Here is a 20,261-nt window from a genome sequence, read left to right on the forward strand (position 1 = left end):
TCGTTGCAGATGTATTCGATTGAATCTACCATCAAATGTGATTGAACCATTGGATCATTGATTTACTTTTAAAACAGGTAACTTTTTACATGTAATGTAAAATTTAGAACGAACATTGACATTATTGGCCGAGTTTTTGTTTCAGGTCAGTAGCACGATCTTTCTGGCCCTATGTATAGGCCATAGGTATAACGGATCATTTTTTTTCTGGTTGATAGTAAAAGTTTTAGCTACTGCCGATTTTCTTGATGATGATGGTGAATACGCTATTTTGGTGACAAAAGAAATGGAAAATGTCAAATTGTCCCTTGCTTGTTGAGCGTCCGGTCCAATACGGGTAACATTTATATGATCCAGATTGTTATAAAACACACACATACACTGAAAGAAAACAACGGTTCATTGCCATTGTACGGTATCGGCTGGTTAGTGTCATTCAACTGCTGCTGTTTTTTACTTTTTATTTCTGGTTGTTTCTCGGTGGTGGTGGTGGTGCTGGTGGTGGTAGTGTCTGGATTACCCTGGAATAACATTTTATTTTTTCATCCTCGATCGATATAAATACACACACCAGGTGTAGGTGTGAAAACAACAACAACAACAACAACAACAGTAACAGCAACAATGCAGAACGCATCAACTTTTCATGTGCTAAATGCCTGCTGGTTTTGGTTATATACTGTATTTTCATCATCGTCATAGTTTGTTGTTGTTTGCTATAATTATAAATAAGTTGACCTTGCTATACTATCATCACCATCATCATCAGTCAGACACACAGTCTGGTCTGATCTAAATCGATCCATAATAATAATGAAAAAGATGCGATTGCCACGTGCCAGTCAACAAAACAAAACAACAACAAAAAATGCAGATGGTCAACATACGAATGTTTGTGAAAACCAGATTTTGACCATACAAACCATATACACATTCATCCAAGGCAGATGATACATATGGATTACAAATAAAAACTGGCACGCGACCATATGCAATCCATATGCGGGTGGATAATAATTGATTTTTTTTTAATTTTTTGAACAAAAAAAAGGATTTTTTTAATTATAAAAATAAAAATAAAATAATCATCTCTAAAGCTTTGACATATGGTACAAATGAAGAGAAAAAAAATTCTGGACGACTCTCTGTCTCAGTGTGGGTGTATGTTATTCTCACTAGAATTATTTACAAAGTTTCAACATTATAAAGATGTGTGTTTGTTTGTCTGTTTGTTTGCTGATTGAATTGATTTTTGGTGCGGACAAAATCCAATCATGATATTCGGTGGTGTAGTGGTGTTGGTGGTGGTGGATGAGTACTTTTTTTTCATTCATGTAAACATAGAAATCGATTCATTCATAATACTATGAGATGAGTTGATGAGAAAATTAAAATGAAATTCTGTATATGGAATATCAATAGTGATGATGATGATGATGATGATGATGAAAATGAAAAAAAAAATTCCAATTTACGTTGATTTATCATTACCGTTATTATCGCCATTGCCCAGCAATGCGGTTGCACATTCTTCAACATTCTCTGGCCAATCACAGACATTTTCTTTTATATTGAATACTAAATTCTGTGGACAAGGCATATGATGACGACGTGTACCTTCACACATAAAATACATGGTACAATCATTTTTATCTTTATGATAGCTAATATGACCATCGGCTTCATCACATTTTACTTCATCTTTGTTGTTTTCTAAATACGAAAAAAAAATTGAAATTGAAATAGAAAAACAGAAATTAAAATTTAAATTAAAAAATTTCCATTCAAATGATTATTCTGGACATTTATTTCATGTGTCCAGAATTTTTTGTTCTCACAATCAGAACAAAATTCAGATGAATGTGTACAATAAACATAAACATCCGAATCTGAATTTCCCCAAGGAATTGAAAGAATTTTTTTTTCTCATTCCAAAATTGGATTGCCGCTCAAAAACGGAATATACAGAATTTGAGTTGAGTAAACATCGCTATCATCATAATGATGAAAGTGGCTCATACAAAATTTTCACATCAAGAAAAAAAATGATGAATGATGATCTCTATTGCAGCTGCTATTTTATTCATGTTCATGATAATGGTAGAAATATTACATTTCTCTAAATGTTTCCATTTTGTGCTAGAATTCTGTCGTGAATGGAATATTCTTGAAAATTAATTTTTACCGCTGCTGATGATGATGATGTTGTTGTTGTTGTTATTTTTTGCCACATCAACATCAAAATCAAATGTCTTTGACATTTAAAATGAAAGAGAAAAAACAACAAAAATTTTAAAAGCGCTACATTAAAAGTTTTGGAATCATTTGTTTGTAGAATATCTACACTATCTATCTACTTTGAATACGAAATATGAAATGGAATCCATTTCATATTTCGTATGAAATTTTCAGAATCAAGAATCAAAATGATGAGTGGTATTTTTGACGAAAAAGCATTAAGTGGTATATATTGAATCTTGAAACTTGGTTATTGCATGTTGAAAAAAAGTTATTACATACCAGATTTAGTGGACAAAGTATTCGCTATAGTTTCATCAATATTTTCCACATAATAACCTTTAAGATCATTTTTGGCAGCATTTATAAGTGGAAATTTTTGTCCCATACATGAACCAGAAAAATCATCCATATCAATTGACCAAATCATAATGCCACTTAAACCGGCTTGTTTAAGCCATTGTGTCTGAATTCAGATGTGAAAAAAAATCAGTTAAAATTATCGAAAAAAAAAATTCACAAGACACTTACTTTGACTTTAAAACTTCTTGGATCATCAAAACCAACCCATTGATCACCAAGATAAGCATATGGTACCATTTGTTCATTATCCCAGACCAATGTTGCACCCATTTTAAGCATATCACAAATCTATGATGATGAATAAAAATGAAATTTATTCATTGACCAAAAAAAAAATGCAAAAAAACAAACCTCAAAAAATGAAAGAAATCCCGATTCTTTGGTATATATTCCTGGATTTCCACCTTTGATTGCCGGATCACCAATATCGGTCAAATTTGGACTAGCTAATGTGAATGATCGACCTGTATTGTTGTCATACACACATTTATAAAATGAAATTCTATACATGAATTTTCATAGCAAAAAAAAAAAAATCACCCATACCATAGGTTGGTAATCCAACAACAATTTTCTCCCTTGAAGCACCTTTATTGATCCATTCATTGACACTGAAATCCTACAAATGAAAATAGAAATTAGCATTAGTCATCCATATGTTTTGAGATGTTCTGTGTAAATAAAAAAAATAACGGATAACGGACATAAAAAAACTATAATAATAATGGGTCAAACGGGCATCTTTTTTTCAGTGATCATAAGTGAGAGTACAAAAAAAAATGAAATGAAATGAAAAAATCTGTCAGTCTGCCAAAATATAATGGCTTTAACACGCGTGCAACACGTGCTATTTTATTGTTGTTGTATAAAACAAGAGTTGAATGAGTGTGTGTGTATGTCTGTAAAACGAAAGTGGAAACAAAACAAAACAAAAAAAAATTTTGGAAAAGGGTCGCGCAAAATAATACCGTTGTGTTGAGCAACCAGACAGGATTGGACAGAAAAAAAACAAAACACGGAAGTTTTGGAATGAAAGTGAAAAATAAGTCAACTGTTGAAAGAAACGAGAATTGATTGAATGAATGGAAAAAAAACTAAACGACGGGAAAAGAAATTTTTTTTTCTTTTCGTTGTTGTTGTTGACCCGACTACAATCATCAGACAAACATATTGCTGCTGACCTAATCGAAAGTTGTCAACAACAAAAAATGAAACAGATTGGTTAGTACGGAAGAAGAGAAGAGTTTAAAGGTTTTTTTTTGGTTCAATATTTCCTGATTTAGGTAAAAAATGAAATGTTTGTTTGCTAGAACAAAAAAAAACAAACCACTAACCACTGTCAATTTACGTTGATAATCGGTTGCAGCTTGTATTGGAAACAATGGTGAATTATGGGCAACATTTTTCTCCCAATCACCATGAAAATCATATGTCATAATGTTGATGAAATCTAAATATCTAAATATACATTTTCATTTAGGAAATGAAATTCCAACGAAAAAAAAAGATTCTTACTTATTAACTTCAGGAACATCGTAACCACTATTTACGGCTTCAAAACTAGCTGGTACGGCTGCCGAAAGTAATAATCGTGGTTTACCCGAACCTTTAGCTTCACCATCAAAAGTTTCACGTAATTCCTATGTGAATGCAAAACAAAAAACACGATTTGAATTTTTGAAAATTAATTGTCACAACACAAATTACATACTTTTAATAATTTTGTATAACGTTCTTTATCTTCTGTACCACGAGGAAATTCCCAACAAACATCTAATCCATCGAATCCTCTTTTTCTTAAAAATTCTACAACATTAAATGTGAATAATGTCTGACGATATGCACTTTCTGTCAATGTACGAAATGGTATTGGCCCCATCATCCATCCACCGACGGCAATTAAAATTTTAAGTTTAGGATTTTTTGATTTCAATGATAATACACGTTCATAAAGACCATTGGCAATTTCATCGTTCGGTTCACTGGGTATTAATTTAAATTCACTATTTAGATTGGCAAATGCGTAGATAACATGTGTGCATAGAAATGGATCTAAATTTTCCGGCGTAAATTGACCTTGACCAGGTCTTTTATGTGACCAATTGGTAAAATAGCAAACAACTCGAGCGTTTGTATCATTTCCATTTTTCATTGGTTTAATTATGGCCGGTGTAGTGGGCACAACTTTTGGTTTATCAATAATCATGTTAATATCAGTGCTTGGCACGAACACTTTTGTCGATTGATCAGCTATCATGGCTTTTTGAATGATTGAATCAAATTTAGATTTTTGGCTTTTGGCCTGCCCATAAGTTCTTCGGCCATAATACTGATTAATGGATATTTCTTTTCAGCACAGGTGCCTTTAAAATCATCCATATCAACAGTCCAAACCATAGCGCCACCATAACCATTATCAATGATCCATCGAAGTTTTTCCCGTATGGATCGTTCATCATCAAAACCAACCCATTGATCACCTTGAATAGCATATGGTACTTTTTGTTCTTCATCCCAAATGTATTTGGCACCATTTTTAAGCATTTCACATATCTCATAAAATGCTAAAAATCCTGATTCACGTGTATATTCACCGGCTTTACCACCACCAGAAGTTGGTGCATTGAAACCATTATTACCAGTGGATGATAATGTAAAACTTCTACCATATGTAGCTAGTCCGACAATGATTTTATCTTTGGATGCACCAAGTTTTTCCCACATTTTTACACCATATTCCTGGAACAAAAGAACAAAAATCATCAAATACTGATCAACAATCAAATAATCAAACAATTAACCATTGTAAGTTGTTTACGCCAATCAGTTTCCGTTGATAATGCATATAATGGTGCATTATGACCGGTTTTTGGTTCCCATTTACCATGAAAATCATATGACATGATATTGATAAAATCAACATTACTATTTCAACAGACAAAAAAAAAGAATTAAAAGATCATCATCATCATCAACATTCTAATGATCATAAAACACATACTTTGCAACTCCTGGAACATCATAACCACTTTTAATGGTTTCAGCACCAGCCGATACAGCCACACTTAACAATAAACGTGGTAAACTTTTTTCAATTGCTTCCGATTCAAATGCAATACGTAATTCTTTAAGTAGATCAACAAAATTTCGTTTATCATCACTGCCTTTAGGAAATTCCCAATCAATATCAAGACCATCAAAATTTCTTTGCCGTAAATAATCTAAAGCACTAAAAATGAACACTTGACGATTATAACGTGTGGATGCCATTGTCCGGAAACGTTCCGTGCCGAATGACCAGCCACCAACGGCCAATAATATTTTGAGATTTGGATTTTTTTTCTTCAATTCAATCACACGTTCATAGGTTCCTTTTTTATTATTCAATGTTTCATCAGTTGAATCGAATGAAGTTAATTTATTGGATTTCATCCAACCAAAACTGAATATAATGTGCGTACAAAGAAATGGATCAATATCTTCGGGAACATATTTGCCCTCTTTTGGCCGATATTGTGACCAATTTGTATAATAACAAACTAGCCGTTTATTTGGCTGTATAATTGATGCTGCATTTTCTTTCATCGACGACGACGATGATGATGATGATGATGATGATGATGATAATTGATTAAATACTCTTGGTTCTATACAAATCGATAATTGATTGATTGAAACATTAAAATGACAGCGAGAAAAAAAAATTACTCAACACTTACGATATAACCTTCGTGATTGTGAAAGACAAATCAGGCCATAGTATAGGAATATGAATGTGGAAAAATGAAATTGTCGTAATAAAGTCTAAAAAATGAAAATGAAATGAACGACAACAATAAAAGGTTAATCTTATTTCGTGATCAAATATAATTATTAATTATAAATCAAATTGTCAAATTTCCCAAGATGATAATGATGATGATCATGATGTGTGAATTTTTTTTTTTTAAATGCGTTAACTGAACTTTAGAAAATTTCCACCGTTTGTGTTTGTGTGTGTGTGTTAATTATTAAATGACAATTAAAATCGTTCTTATTTCAATTATGAAAGGATTGTTGTTTTTGTTTTTGTTTGTTTGTTCGCTGAATTGTCAGTGTCAATCGAGCATTTTTTTTTTGCCATCTTGCCGACATAATCATCATCATCATGACGCATCATTAAGTGTGTGACGATCGTGTTTAAAGAAAAAGACAATAGAATTGTCGATGACAAATTAAAAGACAAAAAAAAAAATTTCCCATTTGAATTTCAATTTGTTTGAAAAAATTCTTAAAAAAAATTTTATCAATTTGATCATCATTGGTGATTCAGATGATGGTCAAAATCACCCACACACACACACACACGTTTTCTCTTGCTCTTTATATCTCTATCTCTTTTTCTTTCTCTAATCATCACTATCTTTAAACTTGATTTGACCAATCTAGTTTTGTCGGTCACCAACGTACAGACAGAACGAATCATGGTCTCGTTTTTTTTTTCGCCAATATCAAACATCATTGCAATCACATTTATACACACACATAGAGAAATGATTTTTAAATCAAAAAAAAAAAAAAAAAAAAACAAAACAAAACAAAAATCCAGTACTATGAACTCAATTTTTATAAATAAATAAATAAAAAAATTGTAGCAACACACACACACACACCCACACACATCTACACACACACACACACACACACACCTAGACAACACATATTAACAAATCACATTCATTTCAATTCATTCATAGTGAACTTTTTTTTTCTTCATTTCATTCCATTGATCATCAAGATCATTAATAATAAAATTTTGGCCATGAAATGAAATGAAATGAATAATACGGGCGTGATAATGAGCAGCTCATTAATGATTTTCTTTTTTGTTTTTTGATTCAATCAAGCCGGCTTTTCTATACAGTAATGTCAATGCGTTTTTTTTCGTTTTTTTTTTGGACGACGACGATGATAATTTCTATTTCAACATATTCATTGTTCAGATGACAAAAATATGCACATCTATTTAAGAAATGCAAAAAAAAAGAGTTACTTATAAAGAGCAAATCACGATATTGAAACGTTAAGTTTTTTTTTTCTTTGGTTGTGATGAAATCAAGAGATGATGATGATGATGATGATGATGATTATATGATGGCTTTCGTGAATGGATAATTTTGGAAACATCATCATCATCAAATTGAATTAAATCGTAAAGCAGACCAGACCAGACAGACATTACAACAACAATAATGGTCTACAATAAAATGATCAAAACAAATCAATCAAAAGGAAAAAAAATCTATAAAATAAAGAGATTCCAGTGTTTGAAAAAAAGCAAATGAAGTAGAAATCCATTGCTCTAGTTTCGATTTTTCTTTTCATTTTTTTTTCTGTTGTTGTTGATGGATAATGAAAATGGATTGTTTTGTTTGTTTGTTTGTTTGCCTAGGAATAAACACACTGAATTCGATTCGATTATTGTGAACAAACAAAATGATGCTAAATTCAGAACAACAACAACAACGAGTCAGATGATAATAATAATATAATGAGGTCACGTGTTTATTATTTATCCGGAGATATTTTTAATCATCATGGACAATGGAATCATGATGTATTTTTTTTTATTTATTTCTATCTTTGGTAATGATATGATTGATTGATTGATTGATTGTATTGGATTTTTTTTTCTGGGTTATAAAATCAATCACAACAACATTACCATAATAATAATGGCCATTATGATGATTATCAATTGTTTTTTTCTTCTTCTGGTTTTCAGGACAGTAGTAGGATTGTTGATGATTGCAAAAAGCCAATCGAAAAAATAAACTAACAATGACGAATAGTTCAATCAATCAATATATAATGATGATGATGATGAATGTTTTAAAATTTAAAAAAACAAAAACAAATTCCATAGACACAAAAAAAAATCACAGATTCATTATTGTTTGCTGTTGTCTGACCGGTGTGTGTGTGTGCGTATGTGTTTGCTGAGAAATTGTAGAAATAAAACAAACAGGGGAAAAAAAATTCAGCTATGCAACATCATTGATATATGGATGATAATAACGATGATGATGATGATGATGATGGAATTGAATTCCATATAATCACAATTGTCGACATTATATCATCAAACTTATTATTATTCACATGAGAACAATTTTTCAAAGAACAAAAAAAAATTTTCTTTGAATTAATTCACTTGATGATATACGATGATGATGATATGATTCGTGAATCGATGACGTTGATCATTGAAAATGTGTTAGAAAACATATTATGTCTGTGTGTGTGTTTACACAACAATGTGGAATCGTTTTATTTTTATTTTTTTTTTTTTTTGCTGCTGTTGTGCTGATCACAACAGGTGAATGATTCTTGGATTATAAAAATATTTGGATGGATTAAAAATGGTGATGATGATGACGATGATGATGATGATGATGATGATGTTTGGTTTTCGAGATTATTTTCATTCTACACAGAGAGTGTATAAATTTTTTTGTTTCTTCTTTGAAATGAAAAGAGTATGTTCAATGTTCAATGTGTGCATACAGTTGTGTGTCGTTTTACTAGTTTTTTGTTAAAATAAAAATCATCATCATCATTTTAACGGTGGTTGGACGAAAAAAAAAAAAATTTTTTTATATGGAGCAACAACAAAACATGGACATCCACTTTGTCGACAACGATGATGATGACCAACAACAACATTCAACAACGATAACAGTTCTTATTTGATGATTATGATGATGACGAGATGGTGGCCACCAAATAGTATCAAAAAAAAAGAACTTCTTTACTCAATGACAGTGTTGAACAACAACAACAACAACAACAACAACAACGAAGAAAAAAAAACAGAACAAGAACTAAAATATATCGCGCCCAGCAAGTTAGACCAGAATGTTGTTTAGTGAATGACAACTAACTAACTGTACACACACACACACACACATTTGATTTGATTCAATTTAATTCAACAACAAAAGAAGAAATCCTGACAATAGGACCGACTAACTGTATCTGTATCCTATCCTGTTCTTGTTGTTGTTGTTGTTGTTGTCGTTCTTGTTTGTCAGTAGTAAAAAAAAAAGATTTATACATAGCAACAACAACAACAACAACAGGTTCCAGCTTCGTGAAACATGTATTATAATGGCAAGCAAAAAAAAAAAAATCTCTTTAATTTTGTTGTTTTCATACACATTGAATAGAGAATTGGTTGGTTCGTTTTTTTTTTTTTTTTTTTGGAAAAAAAGGGGCATTCCACAACAGATAGGACACGACCAGATCTACAAATATCACAAACAGACAATTTCATTTTATGTCCAAAGAGAAAATTTTCTTTCTCTCTCTCAAACACAAATAAAATTGATTCAAAGAAAAAAATCACATCGAAAGAGAATCATCGCGCAAGTTGTTTTTGAACGGCAGCAAGATTTTTCGTTTTGTTCTGGATCGAGGATATGATGATGATGATGATTGGAGAATATATACATGATTTCTGCCGGTGTTTCATTTGCTTCTTTTTCTTTTTTTTTGGCTTGGATGGATTTAGAATTGAAAATTCATTCATTTTTTTGCGATTTAAAATTAGATCATTTATCGATTGATAATGATGATGATGTCATATCTAATAGTTATGTGTCATGAATTTCCGTTATTCGGTCCATTTATGACATGATGATGATGATGATGAAGTTTCCATCACGAACAATTTTTTTTCAATCATTTCACTTCAATAGTTTTTTTTATAGATTTCAATCCCATTTTTTTTGTCGATCATTTGTGTGTGTGTGTGTATGTGATAATGATGACGACGATAATGTCGCTGTTTTCTTTTTTTTTCATTATTTACCTGAAACTTGTTTATAATGGATGTATCGTGAATCATCCGTTATCTTGTCATTTTGTGTGTGTGTGTCTGCCTGTATTTCCCCTTTTTTGATTACGATTAATCTATAGTTCCGTTTTCGATTTCTAAATCTTTGTTTTCAATGAGGAGAAAAAAACCTCAACTTTTTTTTGATGATCAATGATTTGATCAAATGAATTGTGAATTAATAGAATGACAACATGATAAATATGATTTGGTAAAAAAAAAACTAGATAAAAATCGATTCAATTTCTTTTTTTACATTTCACATCAATAGAGATGTCTTTTCATTTTTAATTTCATTATAATTTATTATCATTTAGTTTAGTTTCATCATCATCATAATCAATGTTATCATCGAATGTGCCCGTGTGTGTGTGTGTGTGTGTGTGTGAGAAACTTTTAGATTTTAGGGTCTAACATTTAAGCTATCATCATCAAAAAGCGTGTTTGATACCAAAAAAAAAAAATTGATTTGACTGATCAATTATTATCATCATCATCATGATTTGGATGATTGAAATGAACAACATGATCAATTAAAGTCAAAAAACAGAAAAAAAATGAACAAGAAAATGGAATTGTAATCTCTGTATTGGTCATTGTTGAAACAAAATTTGATCACAATCCAATTCAAAGGGACCATGACATGGTAAAATTCATGTAAACATACACATTTTGATTTATTTTCATTATGATGATCATACAACATCATGATTTGAACTTTGGTTTTCGATTATATATATCCATTTTAAAAGTAAACTTTGTAACAAGAGTAAACTTTGTATCATTGATAAATGTGTCCCATGATTGCGTGTGTTTGTGTTTGTTTGGTAAGATTTCAGAAAAAAAAACAAATGAAAATCGAATGTTCCGTGACCATGAAATATGGATAGACGTGATTGGTTTCAATCGATTGATCATCAATCAAGATAAATAAATAAACGTATGGTATTTCCAACTGATTCCAGTGATTTCATCATCATCATCATCATCATCGCATAATAATTTAATGTGAATTCGTAGTAAGTAATGGGGAAAAAAAAGTTTTTCATTTTTTTTTCTCGTATTCCTGAATCTGCCTGTTAATACCTGGAAATTTAATTAAGGAAAATTCATGATCCTATGTATGGAAAAAAGCAAAAAAAAATTTCATTAGAAATTCTCATATTGGTCCAAAATGTTGGTTTTAAAAAACATACCTTTTCTTGAGATTTTTTTTCCCGGTCCCAAGTATAATAATACACAATAAAAAATGAGACAAAAAAAACCTTGCAGAAACAACACACGCAACACCAACAACAATAAAATCAAGGTTGACAGCAGCGACAAAATGTAGTTCAAGTTCAACCAGGATTCTGTATTCACTATAATAATTCTGTTATTGTGTTCATGAAGAATTCATATATATAGCAAGGCGACCATGAAAATTCTGTTCTTCAACATCATCTACAATATAGAATTCTAGCTATTATGAAAATTATATAGCAACAAAAAAAACCCAAAATTAATGAGAATCGGCAATACCCTTTTCTCTATAAAATTGTATACTACATGTACACACAAATGTATGTGTAAAGAAAAAATTCCATTGCTCATTGTCAGTTGGCCTTGATAAACGAACAAGGTCAATCAATATGAAAAAGAATATTCTACAATGGTTGGCTGTATATATTGTCAAGGTCAATACCCATGAACTTGGACATTTTTTTTTTTGTTCTCTTACTTGCAAATGAAATTCATTCGTTTTTGTGTGTGTGTGTGTGGGCGTTATAACAATATACATATTAAAAATGGCAATGAAAACTATTATGGATTATATATGAAAAAAAAAATGAAAACCGAAACAACAGAAAAAAAAACTTCCACACCATTAAAAAAAAACCAAACCTTCACCTTGAGGAACCAGAATATACCACAGAATATCAGAATCAAATTTTCTTCCGTTTTTTTTTTACTTTTGGTTGGATCTTGAATGAATGCAAAAAAAAAAAAAAAAATTTTTGTACTTTTGTACTTTATACATACAAAAAAAATGTATATACATCGTATTGTTGTGGTATATGATGAGCAGTGGTTATATTATCTCACGTCAAACCTATACTACTTCCAAAACAACAACAACAACATAATAATAACTTTACCACGCACAAACAGTGGTTGCTCGTGCATTATACACGAATATATAAAAAAAAAAAAAAAATACCCAAACCAAAATGTGAAACATTCCTAATACTTCTACTATTCTATAAATTATTCTGAAATGAAACAAGATTTCATTCAACATTCATTCATTCATTATCATGTCTTTTAGTGTTTGATGATTCGGCATCATGATCACCATCACCATCATCATCATCGATCGAATTGATGGTTAATGATGGCGTCGGCCGCCGCCATCTAACGACCTTCAATAACACATGAAATGAGTTATTTTTCTATATCCATCCAACAATAATATACGCCATCGTCGTCATTTATAAAATCAAAATCATCGAAAAATAGTAAAAGAAAAAAAAAATGAAAAAAAAAATTTTCATTTCAACGTCGGCGTCATTTTTATTTTGTTGCTGCTGGTTGAAAGCATCACCATACGCTACACACAAACGAATACCACTGATTCATCTTTGACGCCACAACAAATACCTCCACCACTACCATCATTAAATATTTCAAGTTCAACCATATTATCATCATCATCATATCACATCATTGATTGCAAATGTATGTGGTTGTGGTGGTGGTGGTGGTTATAAAGATGATCAAACGATTTTTTTTTCTATAGAAGTAAAAAAAAAGATTTAAAACAAGAAAGTGACAGTGCATATGTTTGTGTTCCATTTGAATCTTTCTTTTTTTTCTCATTTCAAATGATTGACAAAATGTGAATAAAATATTGTTCAATCGATGAATGATCTGAATTTCAAGTCAGAAAAGAAAACGAAACTTTCTCTCTCTCTCTCTCTGTGTGTGTGTTTGATTAATTAAATTGTAAGTTTAACCTTCGAATAAATTGTGCGTGTGTTTGTGTGTTGTGTAGAAAAAAAGGGTACAAAAACATCTTTTTTTAAAAGCCAACTTCTAAATACCAACCAATTTTTTTTTTGTTTTGTTTTGTCATCTCAATACCGCTGCTGCCGCGTATCGTATACACACACACACACACACACTCTATCACACTTTATGAATCGTCATCCATTAAAGAAAGTAAAAAAAGAAAAAAAAATCGTAAATATCACTGATGAAACACTTACACACACGCACACACACACATACGACGAAAAAATTTTCCGTTAAAATGATGATGATGATGAGATGAGAAATTCATTCCACAATTTTAGATTCAACCAACAACACATCTATTGCTTATTTTTTTTTCGTTGGTAATGGTATCATTTGTATTATATTAAATTAATAATATTGTATGTAAGTGAGTAACAAAAACAACATTACATGACATGAGAAAAAAAAAATTTCACTTTCATTCATTCATTCATCTCAATTCAGTTCGATTCTGTTTATCGAATTCTTGGAAAAATTTCCCACTCAAAAACACACAAATCCACTTGTGATCATATTTGCAACAATTTGTTTTATATATATATAGTATAGTAGTATTAGAGAATTAAATCATAAAGAATATTCTGTTTCTCATACGACAAAAACATTGTTGTTGTTGTCAAAAATTGAATCGTCATCATCATCATCATCGTAATTCGGCAACACTAGAACGACGACAAGTGAAAAATAAAATTCCACTTTTTTCTTCATTTTTAATATATCGCTTATTTTCGGTGTTTGAAAAAAATTTTTTTTCAATTCGAAATTTCAATATTTCTTAGTTGTCAATTTTTTTTCTTGTACGTGTGTGAAGAAATTCGTATTTAGTACACCGAAAAAATAGTAAACATTACACTAGAAAACATTTTTCGTGTATTTTTAACTTGTTTGTTTGTCCATTGAAAAACGTTTCACTTTTATCTTATTTCTTCATCTTTTTTTTCTCTCTCTCTCTCTTTCTTTTTTTGCGAATGATCAAATTTTGTACAAATAACAACAACCAGATAATAACAATAATAATTCCCGAATGGAAGTTCTCATTTTCAATGTTTTCAATGCTGTTTATCAAGAAAATTTGCCATTGCTCAAGGTTAGTAAAATGAAACAAATGACAATGTATATTATCCGACTACAGGTGCATGTTCAACATTTTTCATCATCTTTAACAATGAATTTTAACCTTGATTTATTTCTGTTTGTTTGACTTTTTTCTTTTATTTATTATTATCGTCCAGGATTTGATTCGTCCATTAACGAAAGCCCAAATCAAAACGATTACATCGAGCAAATTGGAAGGTACAACATTGTTATTAATAGCTGCACGACATGGCCATTATCAAATGATCAAATATTTGATTGAAAATTGTTATGTTGACATTGAACAGGTAATAAAAATGAAAATTTTTTTTGTTCTTTTTTTTTCTTAGTGACAAATAATAAAATTAATGAAAATGATTATTATTAGGTTGGAAAAGTTGAATTCGATGGCGAAACTGTACATGATACGCCCCCATTATGGTGTGCTGCAGCCGCTGGCAATATTGATTGTGTCAAATTATTGATTGAAAATGGTGCAAATGTCAATTGTACGACACATACAAATTCCACGCCGTTAAGAGCTGCATGTTTTGATGGCCATTTTGAAATTGTCAAGTATTTGGTAGAGAATGGTGCCGATATCGAAATAGCAAATAAACTTGGCCATACTTGTTTGATGATATCTTGTTTTAAACGCCATTATAATATAGCCTCATATTTGATTGAACAAGGCTGTCAGATCAATAGACAAAGTGTAAAAGGTATGATGATGATGATGATGATGACTAAATGATTTTTTTTTCATTTCTAATTCGTTTGAATTTTTTTTTTTTTTTGACATTTTCAAGGCAACACAGCATTACATGATTGTGCTGAATCAAATAGTATGGACATAATGAAATTATTGATAAAAAATGGTGCCATTCCTAAACGTGATTGTTTTGGACTAACACCATTAATGACAGCATGTATTAATGGTAATACGGAAATTTTCAATTATCTTAAATCAGTTTTCAATTGTACAATTGAAGAAGAAACCGATGCTTATCGATTATTGGGTGCTACATTTGTGGATAAATTATATAATATGAATGAAGCTCTTAAATATTGGAAACAAGCAGCAATATTGACTAGAAAATGTAGTAAAAAATATTTAGATAGCCTGATCAATACAGATGAATCATATAAGAAAGCATATAATAATTCAATGGAATTTCGAACTAAAGAAGATCTTGAAATTATTATATATGATCCAGAGCTAATGAAATATCAAGCAATGATGATTCGTGAACGTGTATTGAGTATTCATCATCCAGATACTTATTATTTTATTCGTATTCATGGTGAATCATTTGCTGAATCGGGAAAATATTTACGATGTATGTCAATGTGGATGTATAATCTTGAACAGCAACAGAATAATTCAAAACCTTTAAATGATATTACACAAAATAGTTTTCTATCGTTGATTGAATTATTCACATTGATTTGTCATAAAAAAGAATCTGATTTAAATGCATGTGATATATACAAAGTTTTAGAGATGGCCATCTCACAAGTATTGATTTCGTGCAATATAACAACGAATAATGTTGGCGGTGGCCGTAATAGCCGTATTCAACGTATCATTGATAATAAAGCATTAGTTAAAGATGAACGTTTCATGTTCGATGGATTCCTTAATCCATTAGATCGTCAGTTCCTTATTGTTATACATTTGATTGATTTTATGTGCCAATTGAAACGGAAAATGTGTCCAGAAATTTGGCTTTCGTTCCAGAAGCTAATGTGTCGTTTTTTATCTTGTGATCCAAGATCAACAAATTCACAATCATTATTACATATTATTTGTATATTATCATCGGAAAATGAAACATTATCAACAAATGAAATTTCATTTTTCAATATATTCAAATTTATTGTAGATCTAAGTACAAATCTAAATGTTGTTGATATACGTGGCAATACAGCATTACATTTTCTATTGGATAGTGATCAAGTGAATCCAGAAATGGTTGAATATCTAGTGGATGCTGGTGCACATATTGATCTACGTAATGATAAAGGATTAACACCATTGGATCTATTGGATGATAAACCATTAAGATTGAAAAATCGTTGTAAAATTCAATATGTTACATTACAATGTTTATGTGCTCAAACAATTATCAAAAATAATGTTGTAATCAATGAAACAATACCAAAAGAATTTACGAAATTTTATTAATGATCATCAACCAAAAGATTTTTTCAATGCCATATTTTCAGCTTTTACTACTAATACAACTACTAGTACTACTAGTGAATCATCATCAAGAAATGATTAATTCAGTTCATTATAATAAAATTAAAGTTAATCATCATCAAATTTAGTCATCATCATCATCATCATCATTTCATCATTTGAATGGTCTTCGAATTTTATCTTTACTTTTTCACTAGATTTCATCATCATCATCATCATATTCATTATTTGGATCCTAATTTTTTTTTCTATACGTTCCATCCGTTTTGAAAAAAAACAATGAAAACAAAAACTGTCTCGCACATAATTTACACATAATGGAAAATTAACCTAATTCTTCTAATCATAATAATGAATTCTTTTATTTTGTTTGTTTGTTTGTTTATTTCTCATTTGTGATGAATTATCATTTTATTTTTTTTTTGTTTATTTGTTTGTTTACATTGAAAATAATTTTTAATACCGTTTCAACATTGAATTCAGTTTTTTTCTCTCTCTCTCTCTCTCGCTCGTAATTTTAAATTGAGAGATTGACACACAATCATTATATACAGATTCATTGATTATTATTCTATAGAATTGTTTTTATTTCAAAATTTAAAATATTCAAATTAACAACAACAACAACATACATACATAGTATATGAATGGGAATATTTTTCCTGTCAAAAACATTCGAAATTCTTTGAGCCAGTTATTCTTTATTCATATTTTTTTTTCTCTCATCCTGTTCAATGTTTTTTGTTTGTTTGGTCTATGTAAATTGATATCTTGTTGTTGTCATTTCTATTTTTCATTGAACGTTTTATTGAAATCATCATCATCATCATCATCATCATCATTCAATTTAATAAGGGTGTGATATATACAGAGTGAAAAACAGACAAAATTTTGTTTTTATTATTTACTATTCCAAATGGGCGATTCCATGAACGACAAATAAATGATAATAATAATAAAAAAAAGACAACAACAAGGTTCATAACCTATTTCCGTTTCACTATATATTCAAATTCAATTATTGTTCTATTTTTTTTGCACACTTTGAATATTATAAATCAAAAAAATGTATGTTGAATTTACAGATAATTAGAATGAAATAATAAAATGATGATTATTTTAGAAAATTCACATCATTCACATGTTTTTGTTTTTTTTTTCTGTGTTTTGATTTAAAAATCTGATTATTTTCAATCGTTTCCGTTCAATTTTTTTTTCTGCACATGTGTGTGTGTGTGATAGAATGAATCGGAAAAGGGCGAATTATCATTTGTGTTTGTCATCATCATCATATAAAACACACAAGGTGCATAGCGTATTGTTTCGCACTAATAGACATTACCTGCCCTGAAATAAAAATTATTACCGTTGCCCTAAAGAGAACATAGAGTTCTTGTTGTCGTGTGTGTGTGTGTGTGTGTCTTTTGTCTTTTTTACACATGGGTATGGCTTTTTTAAAAAAAAGCAAAAAAATCTGGCCATAAGGTCCTATGAACGTGGTGAACGGTAAAAAAAACGGTGACATTTGGTATACGATGTGGTATAGTTGCAGCAGATTGTGGCAAAGTCAATTGGAACAAACCAACAGTGCAGCTGTCTTTAAAAAAAAACGTTAACAGTTAACAGTTATATATCTATATGGGTCTTCAAAAACACCACAGACCACAGACATAGACATCATGATGATGATGGTGATGACCTTTACTCATTCTTCAAAAACCCCACTGAACATTATTATTATTATTATCATATAACAAATGGAAAACATACACGTGCCAAACGCGTGCAACAATAGGAAAAAAAAACACTTACATACACAGACAAGCACAGAAAATATCGTCGATATCATTATATGTTCCGCTCTAATTTACAACAAACAACAAAATGGCGGAAAAAGATTTTTTTTTCTTCCCAATTTTTACCATATCATGGACCAGAGTGAAGAAAAAAATAAACATACTTGAACTCTAGATATAATGGTTGTTGTTGTTGTTGTTGTTGTTTACAGGCCAATATTGTCTGACAAGACAGACACCTAGTCTGATATACCAGTTGGCCAGTTTTTTTTTTAAACATCCGATCAATACAGATGTCAGATGATGATGTGGTTTGATCTCTAAAAAAAAAAAAAAAAAATTGTCGGCGAAAAAAAATAAAATGATTGCTGATTTGTCAAAAACTTTGTATCATCATCATCATCAGGATTATTATTATTATTATGTGACACATATGTGAAAGATTTATTTTCATTTCCATTTTTCCATCATATTTTGAATCATATGGATATGGATATTCTGGTTGTATGCTAAACGATTATGTTTGTGTGTATGTATCATTTTGCATAGTTTTGGAACCGAAGATTTCCAAGTCAAAAAAAAAAAATGCCAAAATGGAAACATTTTCTTTTATAAACACATACCATGTGTATGTGGTGGTTTATCTCTTTTTAGATGAAATTCTAGAAAAAAAAAATTTTTACACTGAAAAATTTCCAACGACGATGATGATGATGATGATGAAACGGCCATTTTCAATTCATGTCACAATCATCATCATCATCATCATCATCATGATCGTCTTAAATTTAGTTCCATAACCATTATCTCTTTCAAAAAAAAAAAAAAAAAATGTTGTACATGTGTAAGACACAGACAGAAAAACAAAATTTTTTTTTCTAGCTACTGTGTTCCATATAGAAATAATAAAGAACGAAAGTTAGAAATGTAAAAATTAAATTCATTTCCATCATAGGTTGATTTGTGGCAAAATTTTTTTTTTTTACTTACCTTTTAAACTTTTGTTCTTTTTGTTGTTGCCATGATTATCGTTTTTTTTTCGTTAGATGAGATGGCCAATTCGACACATTTATAGCATGTGTGTGTCTGTGTGTGTGTTATGGTCTGATTAATTTTCGTTTCGTGTATGTTTATGGCAAAATTATTTTGTGTGTTTTCAACCAAAAAAAAAAAAAATCGTTTCATGTTTAGCCATTGTCGTCGAAGTTGTTGTTGTTGGTTTTTTCGTTTGCCATTTCAAAAAAAAAATTCAAAATTTCGCTTTTATTTTGTCAAATTCTTGTTGTTGTTGTTGTTGTTGAATCATGGCCATGATTATGATTATGATGATGATGTTCATTTATTCTTTTTGCAAAACACAATTATCATAATCATTATTATTTATAGAATCTTGGTGAGATAAAAAAAATTAGAATCTTCGTATTCTTTCAACGAAATTAAGATTGTAATGCGAATTGGTCCAGATGTTTTTCTGTTTCGTGTTCGCTTTTTTTTCTCCGTCTTAATTCCATGATTATAAACATCATCATTATTCCGTTTGAATTCATGAATAAAAAAAACGGATGATGATAAGGAGGATTTTTTTTTATCTTGACAAGATTTCACATGAAAAATAACTGAATTTGATTGAATGAATGAATGAATGTTTTGT

General features: G+C 30.1%; 2 protein-coding genes and 1 long non-coding RNA gene across 13 annotated transcripts; 1 reads left to right on the forward strand and 2 right to left on the reverse strand.

Moving 5' to 3' along the window:
- Nucleotides 1-717: 717 nt before the first annotated feature.
- On the reverse strand, nt 718-9,617 carry LOC124493808 (putative chitinase 10). The gene is given in 13 exon segments (XM_047056910.2): nt 718-1,713; nt 2,521-2,704; nt 2,770-2,889; nt 2,953-3,065; nt 3,148-3,220; nt 3,936-4,059; nt 4,117-4,241; nt 4,313-4,905; nt 4,908-5,340; nt 5,403-5,526; nt 5,603-6,248; nt 6,321-6,405; nt 8,306-9,617. Coding segments are annotated over 13 exon segments (2,880 nt in total). The 5' UTR covers nt 8,324-9,617; the 3' UTR covers nt 718-1,471.
- Nucleotides 9,618-10,761: 1,144 nt separating this feature from the next.
- LOC124493827 (uncharacterized) lies at nt 10,762-12,061 on the reverse strand. The gene is made up of 2 exons (XR_006959160.2): nt 11,674-12,061; nt 10,762-11,594 (listed from the first exon to the last, which is right to left on the reverse strand). It is a non-coding gene; the product is annotated as an uncharacterized LOC124493827 (long non-coding RNA).
- Nucleotides 12,062-12,271: 210 nt separating this feature from the next.
- Nucleotides 12,272-17,942, forward strand: LOC124493811 (protein fem-1 homolog C). Of its 11 annotated transcripts, none has more exons than XM_047056916.2 (5): nt 12,272-13,462; nt 14,536-14,621; nt 14,767-14,916; nt 14,997-15,330; nt 15,418-17,942. In XM_047056916.2, exons 2-5 carry the CDS (start codon nt 14,559-14,561, stop codon nt 16,794-16,796), a joined length of 1,926 nt encoding a protein of 641 aa, XP_046912872.2. In that variant the 5' UTR covers nt 12,272-13,462; nt 14,536-14,558; the 3' UTR covers nt 16,797-17,942. The 11 variants fall into 11 exon arrangements, with proteins under 11 accessions (XP_046912872.2, XP_075587835.1, XP_075587832.1 ...); XM_075731720.1 differs by having other exon boundaries at nt 12,769-13,462; nt 14,539-14,621; XM_075731717.1 differs by having other exon boundaries at nt 12,769-13,195.
- Nucleotides 17,943-20,261: the final 2,319 nt, after the last annotated feature.

Source organism: Dermatophagoides farinae, chromosome 6, assembly GCF_024713945.1.
Source record: "Dermatophagoides farinae isolate YC_2012a chromosome 6, ASM2471394v1, whole genome shotgun sequence".
Lineage (NCBI taxonomy): Eukaryota > Metazoa > Arthropoda > Arachnida > Sarcoptiformes > Pyroglyphidae > Dermatophagoides > Dermatophagoides farinae.

Bases quoted from the DNA above. Each gene is read 5' to 3' on its own strand.
- LOC124493811 (XM_047056916.2), top strand. From the start codon at position 14,559: ATGGAAGTTCTCATTTTCAATGTTTTCAATGCTGTTTATCAAGAAAAT. The intron at 14,622-14,766 runs GTTAGTAAAATG...ATTATCGTCCAG, and splicing joins AAAATTTGCCATTGCTCAAG to GATTTGATTCGTCCATTAAC. The intron at 14,917-14,996 runs GTAATAAAAATG...GATTATTATTAG, and splicing joins GTTATGTTGACATTGAACAG to GTTGGAAAAGTTGAATTCGA.